This window comes from Semicossyphus pulcher, unplaced genomic scaffold, assembly GCF_022749685.1.
Source record: "Semicossyphus pulcher isolate SPU_LCO1_2020_fin unplaced genomic scaffold, fSemPul1.0.p SCAF_27, whole genome shotgun sequence".
NCBI classification, from domain to species: domain Eukaryota; kingdom Metazoa; phylum Chordata; class Actinopteri; order Labriformes; family Labridae; genus Semicossyphus; species Semicossyphus pulcher.
This window is the reverse complement of record NW_027211701.1, coordinates 6,809,795-6,821,497: the sequence shown is the minus strand read 5'-3', so window position 1 is coordinate 6,821,497 and position 11,703 is coordinate 6,809,795. Positions and strand designations below refer to the sequence as shown.

Here is an 11,703-nt window from a genome sequence, read left to right as displayed (position 1 = left end):
TGCAGACATGACAGTGTGCATTTATTAATAGGTTATTCTTTCCCTGCTCTCAAAGACAGAAACAACCATTTGTTGAATTTTGTTACAAGCACTAGAGTAATGTTAATGAAATACACCTGATTGTTTTTATCATAAATATTGACAACTGAATCATACATTATTCATTGTCCAATCAGTGCTGATATTTTCAGGTACCTCACCTTGGCAACTCAAGGCCTTCCTACGAGGGCAGATAACAGCAGGCACAACCAAAGTGGCAGAGAAAGGCTTAAGGCAGGAGGGCCAGCAGAACGTTCAATGGAGTGATAGCACTTGCCCACATTGCCAACTTTATCTACAGCTGTAATCTCAACAATCTGAGAGCAGCAGGAGGCTCTGTAGTGCGCCTGAACAGAAGGGGCGCTCAGGGAGGTGTATGTAAGGTTTCCATTGCCCTGTTGCAGAGTTATTTTCTCTATCCCAGTGCCATTTCCATCGGTGAGGTTGGCCAAAAACTCCCATTGGAAAGGTCCACATTGAGACACAGCTTGAGGGCAGTCATCAGCCAGCACACTAACCACTTCACACAGAGGTGGAACAAAATCTGTAATCTGGTCCAAAAAGAAAGACATAAAATGAATGCATGAAGCATCATTGGGGCAATTTAGATATGCTGATTATATCTGTAACTTTTAAAGAAGTACACCTGTAAAAGCCCCTTTTTGCAGCAATTTTCAAAAGCTTATAAATGTATTCCAATATTTGCAACTCTGTAATCCAGGGTGTGTCTGGTTACCTTGGTGACAACAGATATTCTCAGAACTACGTAATTGGAGTCGACCCCACTGGCTGACTTGGCTTCCAATGTCAGAGTGACAGCAGTGCCTGAAGGTGTGCTGGCAGGTGGTTTAATGGTCAAATTAGCGTTAGCATATTTTCCAGCTGTCAAGGTGAGGCTGTCGAAGAAAATGAAAAAAACACTCTATGATTACAGGAAATAGGACTTTGATTAATCAATACATTCGACTTTTTAATAAAGTTAAACAAGACTCTATATTCAAACTTAAATTGGAAAACATTTATGATGATCAGGCAGGTTTTAGGCCCTGATTGGGCTATGGCAATGGACCATGTCATAAGGCAAATATACCTAAGGAGGAAATAAGAAAGTGAGCACGCATTATCAATTAATAAGAAAGTCTCTGCTTGAAGACAGTCATGGTGTTGAGAAGGTGAAAACTGACAGAAAATGGCTGTGTAACAAAACTCAGCACAGTTGAGGAAAGAAGTTCATGCCCTGATTGTTTTCTCACATCCATTGCAGGGGGAGAGGATGTAAATGTATGTTTCAGAAAGTTACAGATATTTTATTTTAAGCATAATGGTGCCTTAAGCTGGACCCTAACCTTTGCCCCAGCTGATGGGTGGGGTTGCACATTTTACTCCACCTAGATGTAACTCCATCGGAGACAGGAATGGGGACAAAAGATTTATAAAAGAAATGTCAGTGTTGAAAATGATATGTAATAAAGGAATCATTTTGAGCTCAGTCCCCTCACCTTTCTGGATAGGACATGTGGATGTCTCTGTCATTTTTGGCTGTAATAGAGTATTTGCCACCAGAGCCCTGGGTCTTGACACTGAAGGGGAGCTCGAAGGCTTTTCCTGGCTCTGCACTGCTGTCTACCACAGCCTAGAGGTACATGGAAGAGAAGAAGAAAGTCCAAACTACTCTGCAAATGTGTACATAAACTTGAATCATACTTTAACAAACAAAACCCGAATGGGTCATCGGGGTTGTGAAGAGGAAGTAAAGAGACCAACCTTGATATTCACTTTTGAGACAGACATCTGGGTGGTGGACTGCCTCTGAAATACATTGTTTGACACTTTGTCAGTTCCATTCAGACTGACCACAAACTCCCCCTCAGGGACTGCATCAACAGTCACAAGGATGTCCCCGTTGCCCATGTCAGTTGCTGTACCATGGCTTTCAGTTTCAGGACCAGACACAGTCACCAGGCTAACAGCCCCTACAGACACTGAAGATGGACCTTTCCTACCAATTAATGAGATCATCAGGGTGGCTGGCTGGCCTGCATTTTCAGGAGACAGAAACGAAGAACCAAGTTACAGGGAAGAACAAGAGGGTATTAATGCTCATGACAAAGCGTGATGGATTTATTAAATAGTAAACATTGAAAAGTTTTAGACATGGGTGGTGGAAGGATGCTTATAATAGGCTTAAGTAGTTAATTTGCCAACAATAGTTTTATGAAAATTATTATTTTGACCACTCCCTTTGGCCATTAAAATGAAATGACTTGAAACGTTTCTGAATGCTTAAGATTTTGTGTAATTGACTAATTTACTTCTCAGTCAAGTTTAAAGGTATAATAAGTAGATTTTTCCTTGTATTTTGTAACCAACACATTCAAAGTGGGCCCCTATTCCTGGGCTCTTCGTCACCAGAAGCTCACTCTCACTCTCTCGTGCAAGAACACGCCCACTCCGCCGAGCTAACACCGACAGCATCATGGCTACCATTGCGCTAACATGCTAACCGCCGGTTACCTTTGCGTTAGCATCTTTGAATCGCACTTTCACCCCATAAGTGATGATTTATATTATATTATATTTGTAAAAGTCTAGATTTTATTTTTCTCGGAAAATCCTACTTATTATACCTATAACCTGTATTCTTTGATATATTGTTCTTTTTTTTTTCAGACTGGCAGGGAGAAAGGGATAACCTAACCTAAAAAGACGCAAAGCAACATTCTGATTTATTAAGAGTCCTGTTTCTCAACATCTCGATGTAAGTCTAACAGCCACTCTTTTTTAGCTGTGTTGTGGACATTATGAGAGTATATCTGGCTCCTTTGCACTCACTAGCTAAGTGATAGCTTTGTCGTTTGCTGTTAGGTTATACAATGTGTTTATAGGCGGTTTATTATTCCAAAAACAAAAAGCTAGCTGCATCTTGCATCTGGAAACAATGCTTACAGAAAGACGTAAAACACTCTGTAGAGCTAGGGTGAACTGCAGATGGTTGATTTTTGTCTGTGGGTTTTACATACTTTTACTGAAATGTATTCATGTGATCGATTTTAATTTAAAACTATGAATTATAACAGCTTTTAAGATGATCTTACTAGCTGTCTGAGATAGATAAATACTGAACAAGAAGGCTGTCATTTGTGTCTCAAAAGACTTTTTTTTTTTTTTTTTAATCTCTTGATTTTCTTCAACATTTAAAATTGAAGGCAGAAGGTGGCTTTGTTCACCTCATTATTTTCACCACTAGATGCTGTTGTATGACAGCGACTGTCCATTGTGGTACCTTTCTCAGACAGCATGCAACGCAATTAACTTCACTGTGATCACAAACTTTATTTTAGCCATCACAGAATAACTCAGAGACAGTATTTGGATGCTTTGTATTTTGGGTAGGAAATATTGCCAAAAAAAACTGAAACATGCCATATGACTGGATAAAGTGTAAAGAGATATTATATGATTTGAATACATATGCCTACAAGCAAGTATTCAAAATGTCCTATAAAAGTTTGGTTATAAAAATGCACGAGGGCCATTACATTAACAATTTGATTGTGCCTATAACGTTTTTACAGTTCATGATGTGCTACTGTTGTGTAACACTTCATTGCATGAGGTGTACCTGCTTGTGGGCGCCCACTGAGTACAGCATAACCTGGGTGAGGTCCCTCGAAGCGTTCCACAAAGTCATAGATAAAGGTAATGATACTCTGCCCTGAAGGGACAAGTAAAGTCATACAGTAAATATAGACACACCTGAAGAGAACTTGGTGAACGCATCCAGACTGTTTTGAAAATGTAATGGAGAAATTATTAGTGTTGAATAATATAACACAACAGTTTCATGGTTTCATGGACCAAACATCAGTGGAAATAAATATGAAATATGCTGCTGATTAAAACTTGGGACAGCATGAGTATGGGCTCAGATACTAATTACTACTAACACTTTGCATTATGCTGGAAGTAAGATGAGAATATCAATATTGCTCTCATCTGTGTCTGGTAAATATGAAGTAAAAGCATCCAATTAGCTCAGCTTAGCAAAAACACTGGAAAGCAGGAGAGACAGAGACAGCTCTGTTCAAAGATACCAACACATCTGCAGCTCAATAATTCTCATGTTATATAATGTTTGTTAAATTTGTACTATGAATCTTTAGACTGAAGTTTAAAAACAGCAATTATGGTCATCACTGGGATTTATGGGCTGGACTATTTCTTTGTCACTAGCAGTAACTTTAGTAACAGTGACGACCACTTGACAAAGCAAGGGTACATCTTTCCCCGGTCTCCAGTCTTCCAAGTCATGCTAAGCTAAGCTAAGAACTGCTAATGTAGCCTTACAGGTAAAGGACAGATGTGAGTTTTATCGATCTTCTCATTTAACTATTGGCAATAAAGCAAACAGCCAATATTTATACAGAAGAGGATGTTTAATATAGAAATGTAAAGTATCTGACCTGTGACTTTAAGTGTGTATGGATGGTTGGAGTTGAACTTGATCTGCCAGGCTCCTGTCTGTGAGTCAGCATTGAGACGAATTCTATTCAAGTTGCCTGCGGTCTTTATGGTCCCCAGTTTACCGCTGGCCTCGTTATGGCTTTGGCTCACACCTGGCATTTGTTAGCATTCATATTACTCACAAATGGTAATTACACTGACATTACTAGCATCATCACTGCAGACCCTGCAGAAATGTGTGTTACCTGCAGGGTTGGTCAGTGTGAAAGAAATGGATGTTCCTGTGATGTAGATAGTTATATATGTCAGAGATTCATCCAACATGAACGTGAAAGTCTCCTGCTTCCCAGGGTTCCTTGCTCGCTGAAGAACGGTCACCTGAGGAACAAAAGGAGCAAAATGGATGAAATATGTCTCTATTTTTACTGGTCTAACCACAAAATGCTACAAGCTACAGAATGCACAGAATGCACAGGCTCACCAGAGCTGAAGTGGACGTGTCGAGGATGATGTCTGTGGCCTGAGGCAACTGCCCCTTCGACACCTGGATGGCCTGGCCTCCAGAGGCCAAAGCAAGCTCCTTGTAGTCCTCAAATGAGCCAGCTCTGAGGGAACGACGGCGCCTCTTAAGAACTCTGGTTATGAAGAATGTCACCTGCAGAGATCATTTCATGCGCAGCTTTTAACTTTAAATTAAATACACTGAGTTAAGATATTGCATCTTGGGTATCAATATTTACTGTTGACTTGGAAGTCCTGATTAATGCAACAATAGTGTCCTTGAGTTCGATGTCTTTGGCTGTAGCATCGGTGAAAACGTAAATGTGGGAGGAGGCAGGGGCCCCGGTGAGAGCCAACTAGTGAAATGAAATAATGAACTTTGTCAGTTCATCTTAAATCACAACAAGTTTTAAGGGGATCTGCAAAAGTATCTGGAGAAGATTTGATAATATCATATCATAACGTACCTGAAGTCCTGACAGGCACATCTCAGGGGGATCAGCGCCTCCCTTTGCTGTGAGCTTTGAGATTTCTCTTTTCATAATATCAGCATCTGTTGTCCTGATCATAGGCCCAAATTCTAAATACAAGAAAGACAAAACAGGCTAAGCACCAATAATCACCTGTAGTCCAAAGAATTTGGAACTTAATGGGTCTTTCTCTTTTTATCCTAAAGAACCACTGTGACTCTATGCTGATTTACCGCGTTTGCTTACTCTATGTGACATAAGATCACATTTGTAATCACAAACTAAAAACGAGTAATATCGAACACCATGATTCTAACTTCATTCTTCAACATGATCAGTGAGGTAGAAAAGTTCATACCTGGGTCATTGAAAGGCACAAGAATGTATTCAGATGGCTCGTCCTGTGTTCCTTTTTTGCTGTCAATGAGTTTATGAAGAACCGCCTGGACTTCATTGATGTCATCCCTCATACTGCCAGTTGTGTCGATAACGAAGCACACAACAGAGGAGCGGGCGATCCCCATCATTCTGTTAGCCAAAAGAGAGGGAGCAAAGAATATAAGGTGAGGCACATATATTCTTCCTTTTCAGTCTGGACTCTAAAAAAATTATAATGAGCAAACGTCATATTCAAGAAAAAAAATGAGATGGACTCATTTATCAAATATGAACATCACACCTCAGGAAGTCTTTGTCCCCAGCAGCAAACCGGATGTCCTGCAAAAGCTGGAGGCTGGCGGCTGTAGCTGCATTCACGGCAGCATTGTGGAGGGCCACGTTGTCTGAGCGACACTCATCTTTGCTGATACCTCCGCGAGGAACTGCTGTGCCAGTCAGGTCACCTGCACCTCCATGGCTGCATTTACCTGGCACAGGACAGAAGGGATATGTAAAGTGGACTTTTGCCTTTTTGGGGGGTAAAAGAATTCCCTGAAATAATTTAATCATGTTTGCCTTGTATTGCAGGTAGTCATAAGGTTTTAAGTAACTGGCATATGAGTGTTGCATCTGGATTTAAATCCTTTATAAAAACCCTTTCAATAGAATTGAACGATGAAAGTTATGGAGCAGAAGTGTGTTAGTTATTTGTTAAGCATAACATTTCCTTTCATTATTTAGCATTAAAGGTCCACTTTAACATGTTAAGGTAAACTCTTATTTGTTTTATATTTGAAAAAAATAACCGCTATGATATCTGTCCATATTATATGAAGACATAGATTACAAGCGGGCATCACTGCATGAACAGCATGTTAGCTTAGCTTAGCATAAAGATTGGTAAAGTCCACAGGTCCACCAGAAAACATTCCAACCTTCTAACATTGAGGCAACAGTGCAAACCACTGCACCACCATGCCACCTCTAAATATATCCTCCTATTTAAATCAGCATTTTAGACAAATGGAATCATATTTTTTATAGTTTTATATAAAGTGAAAAACATTGTGCAATATTTTTTTTCTGCTTTTTGTTATTGTGGTATGTGTGTCAAGTCATGTATTGAGGGCTCATATCTTGACACGTTGTGTCGGTAATTTCCTTCATGACTGTAAAATCCAGTGCTCAGGCTTTTTTTGTAAAACTTGGTGTCTATGGCTATTTTCATTCCTTGTGAGAGTGATGAATGTGAATGTGCACCTTTGTATCTGAAAGTAGTTTGGAAATATGTTTGATACCTTTTGGCTTGGCAGCAGAGAAGATTCCCATGTACCCTGATGTGAGCTTCTTCTCCTTCAGGATGTTGGGGAGGATGGGATTGGGGCATGTTCCACGGGAACAGTCACTGCAGGTGGCAGTGTCCACATCTGCATAAGCAAAAGGCACATGAGATGCACAATGAGTAAAACACATAACTCAGTGTACATCACCTCATGTCATTAGGTTTACTTTTATTCTATGGTATATATCAAAACTTGGATAGATGTTTAGCTGTATTCTTATCAGTAAATAATGCACAGTCATCCGCCAATTAAAAGTACTCTTTGTAACCATTGCATAATGACAAAAAAACTCTGTGCTCTTTGATATTCTCCTTTGTGGAGTTTTACCCAACCTATGCTTATATTATATGTCTTATCTTACTTCATCACACTTTACCCCACCCATAGAACTATCTCCACAGTCCTTCACGTGTATGACTTCAACACACGCACGCACGCACCTGCAAGGTTGTCTAGAGGAAGGTCTGGGCGTATGAGATTGATGTATGGCTCTGTGTATCCCAGCTCCACCCAGTTACTGTGGATGTAGAAATCCTGACAGTGCATGGAAACACCCCAATAACATGATTTAAGAGTCATGATTCCATTTTAAGTATAAAAACACTGTAATAAACTTCAGAACCTTTCCTCCTTTCAGTCTCCTTTCTCAAAAGATGAGTGTTTGTTACCCCATGTTGTCCTCATTATTTCCTTTAACCTCCCTTTTCTAAGTCGTTTCTTTCCACCTCTCTCACCTGCAGTGTGTGAAGCACTCTCCCCAGTGTTTCCCTGGCAGCCTTGAAGTTCTGATAGCGAATGTTTGCCTTTATGGCTAACACACCCTCTGTGATTAGCCTACGTCCCTCCAGAAAGGCCTCTGAGTTGAAGTGGTGCGGAGCGCTAAAAGAGTGAAGGAGAAAATCAAAATTAAAGCTTTGAAACACATGTGAAGTCCAATTATTTTTATTTCTTCTATCTTTCTCACACCTGTTGACAAAGTCACGGTCTACCAGTCCGCTATGGGTGTAGATCTCTTGAAGAGCAGAGTGAAACTTTGCACCAGAAACTTCTCCTGTTGCTGTAGGACCTAGACAGGCCTGGACCAGTTCCTCTGGAGATGAACCCTGTAGTCAGGAGTCAAAGGCTAGAGGTTACTCCCAGCGTTTCTCTCCTGTGTTACCTGCTTCTGCTGCTTTTGAAAGGGATGAGAGGAGCTCATGTAATGGGCATCTGCTGATTCTTTATTCCTTGTACTTATGATATACTGAGTCTGTCTTCTACATTGCACAAAGCTGTGACTGGCTACGTTTGGTTTGCACAAATGTGGTCACCAAATAGTCAGAGTTTTGACTTCTGATTTCTTCTGATTTCTGCATCCTGCTGCAGAAAAATAGAGAGTAACTAAGAGTTAACAGCCGTGCTAGTGGCTCTGTGATGCACAATGGTGCTTTAAGCTCATTGCTAATGTTGGTAAAGTGTGCTAACAGGTTTTCAGAAGTGGAGCAGTGGTTAGCGCTGTTGCCTCACAGCTAGATGTTCCTGGTTCTAATCTCGGTTGGGACTTAGAGGGCCTTTCTGTGTGGTAGTCTGGGTAATTGCCCGTAGGTGTGAATGTGAGCGAGATTGTTTGTCTGGCTGTTTGTTTGTTTGTTTCTTCATAAATCTAATTAATGAACAGATTCTAATTTGACCTCGCAATAACAGAGTATTAAAAGTGAAAGGATCCTGTGTTTGCAAGACATCTTGAGATCTAAATTCCATGGGAATCTATTCAAAAGTGGATGAGACACTTCCCTTTAAACTATAATGACGACCCCATGATGGCTCTAAAGTGTGAGGACCCCCAAAATGTATAGGTTTCCCCCTCTGGGCACAATGAATGTCATTCCTGGAAATCAGTCTGATGGAATACTTCAGGACTAAAGTAGTGGACTGACCGTTCAGCAGGGATGCTAGTTATTGAACTCATGACGGCTGTACTGAAATGAGGGTGAAATTATTTGAGTATTTTTAAGTGTGTGTCTGCATGTTGTGTGTGTCTATGTTTGTGCTGCATTGCCCGTTTTTTTTTATCTTTCATCCTACCGTGGGTTTGAAGTCATGACCAGCTGCAACAGCCACCGCCTGACACGTTTCTGTCACTTCCTGCAACAGAGCTGTCCTGGTAATGCCGACGTGAGTGGATGCCCCTCCCCCGATGGGGACAAAGACCACGCTGTGCCCTGATAGGCCCAAAGCCAGCAAGGCTACAATCAGCACTAAAGTCATGACCAGACTACAGGGAGAACATATGTAGGACACCTCAGTTATCAGGTTAGTTTAATGACAAGACTGTTAATACAACTGTTTGTAATTTTGTATGCTCTAAATGACAAATTCTTCCAAATATCCTGGTATTTTTCACAACTATAATAGTTTAATGAACTGAACTGTATGGGTCATGAGGAGATCATATTTGCTATTCACACAGATTTCTAAGGGATTATAGAAATAGTGAACTCGAAGCCATCAGGACAAAGACTTTCAGCTTAAAATTGAAATGTCATATTGTGACTTTACTGGTGCAACAATGTCTTATTTTAAATACTAATATATAACAACAAATGTACCTTACAATGCAAATTAAATTATATTGCTTTTTTTTCATCTTAAAAATGTTTTTAGCAACATGGTAGAAAAAATATTTGCAGTGTAGTTCCCTGTTAGTCAAAGACAACACTTATAAGGGGCTTGGTTTGTTTGGGTGGGTTCATGTTATCTTCATTCTCTGTCATAATCAGTGGTACCCAGAAGAGATGTGGACTGGAGTCATGGTGACGTTCGTCACCCCAAGCCACTTCACTTCACTTTGCTCTTATGGAAACTCTGAGCTGCCAAATTAGATCTATTTGAATGTTGTTCAATTAATTTAAAGTAGATTGTGGTAGATTGCAGTTTTGTTTACCACACTGATGGCCTTTTTGTGAAAATGTGTCAATGTATAATACGTGCTTTGCATTGATGTAGTGTATCGTCATGGAAATGACAGCTTAGAACGAAGTGTCAGGGGAACTAGTTCTCTCAAGTCCAGCCCAGCATGACTACATGTAGGACAGACAACATCTCTCTGATCCTATCTCTCAGTGTCTGCTAACTCAGTTTTTTCTCTTTTTTTCATATGGGACTATCTATTTATCTATTTTGCCCTTTTTGTAATTTCGGACAAATGTACATAAATGTTCACACACTGACATCAGAACTCTCATCAACATAATTTTATAAGGCGGCCAGGTATGTGTGTGTGTGTGTGTGTGTGTGTGTGTATGTGTGTGTGTGTGTGTGTGTGTGTGTGTGTGTGTGTGTGTGTATGTGTGTGTGTGTGTGTGTGTGTGTGTGTGTGTGTGTGTGTGTGTGTGTGTGCGTGCGTGCGTGCGTGTGTGTTTGTGTAGCAGGGATACAGTTGGTGTCTCCATAACAACAGAGCTGCAGAAAGTGACAGAACTTGAGGGATGAGTGGATGTATCGGAAAGATGAAGAGAAAGACAGAGCAGTGAGGTGAGAGATCACATTTCTTCTGAATTAAGTGACATTTTAAAACACTATATTGCTGTATGTAGTGACTATTTCACAAACCATAACTATTTTGATGTACTTATAGCCTTTTTTAAGTATTTGTTAATGTTTGATTTATACCATTTATCAAATTATATTTTATGCTTATTGTTATACAGTTCTTACTGTTTTAATAGGTTTTGCTGTTGTTGTTGCAGACTTATTTTTTACAGTACAGTACAGGATACAGTAAAAAAAAAACCTTGGCAATAAATCCTTCTTTCATGAAGGTCACAGGTTTTTGTTGAAACAGTTTGATATTAATTAAACCTAAAGATGAATGCTCATGAATTGTACTGATACATAAGAAGAGATCTGTCTAATACTTTGTCCACCTCATTGTATCTATTATGGTACACTACATTAAAATTAAAAAAAAAATTTACTAAGTTTGAGTAACATCTTGAGTTACAGATCAAAAAGAACCAAAACAGCAGTTAAGAAGTGAGACACATTAAACTGTCGAGCCAACTGTAATTTCAGAAATAACTCCGACATGAAACTATGAGCACATAAGCCACAACACTGGCCCATATTACACAACTCTGTTCTCATGAAGTATGAGCATATTAAGGCGGTATTAGGACAACCATGAGCATGTTATTCTGCTGAACCTAGGTTAAACAGTTTGCTGCTAAGAGTAGCTCACTTTGACCTTTAACTGTCAGCACTGTAAGTCCAGCATTTCATAGATCATCAGCCTCAAACGTTGTTTTTCTGGTTCTTATTATATAATTTTTAAGGCAGCTCTCACACCAGGACATTCTTAACTAAAAAATAAGACCCTATGATTAATCAGCAGCAGTATACACTTGAGGGGGAAATTATTCACACCACACGTCATGGAAAATTTGCATGTGTGGACAAGGTGCTGTGTTTACCTCATTTACCTCATAATTCTTATCATTATCAACTTAATTGCAGTTTTTAAAGATTAT

The 11,703-nt window shown here is 39.8% G+C and overlaps 1 protein-coding gene across 1 annotated transcript; it reads right to left on the bottom strand.

The window, feature by feature from the left end:
- Positions 1-209: 209 nt before the first annotated feature.
- On the bottom strand, positions 210-9,442 carry LOC138604982 (von Willebrand factor A domain-containing protein 7-like). The gene is made up of 17 exons (XM_069677034.1): positions 9,260-9,442; positions 8,162-8,298; positions 7,930-8,074; positions 7,636-7,729; positions 7,151-7,279; positions 6,154-6,340; positions 5,833-6,002; positions 5,472-5,584; positions 5,244-5,360; positions 4,985-5,158; positions 4,749-4,881; positions 4,503-4,655; positions 3,662-3,754; positions 1,804-2,075; positions 1,539-1,672; positions 776-935; positions 210-590 (listed from the first exon to the last, which is right to left on the bottom strand). The coding sequence occupies exons 1-17, from the start codon at positions 9,440-9,442 to the stop codon at positions 210-212; spliced, it is 2,775 nt and encodes a 924-aa protein (XP_069533135.1).
- Positions 9,443-11,703: the final 2,261 nt, after the last annotated feature.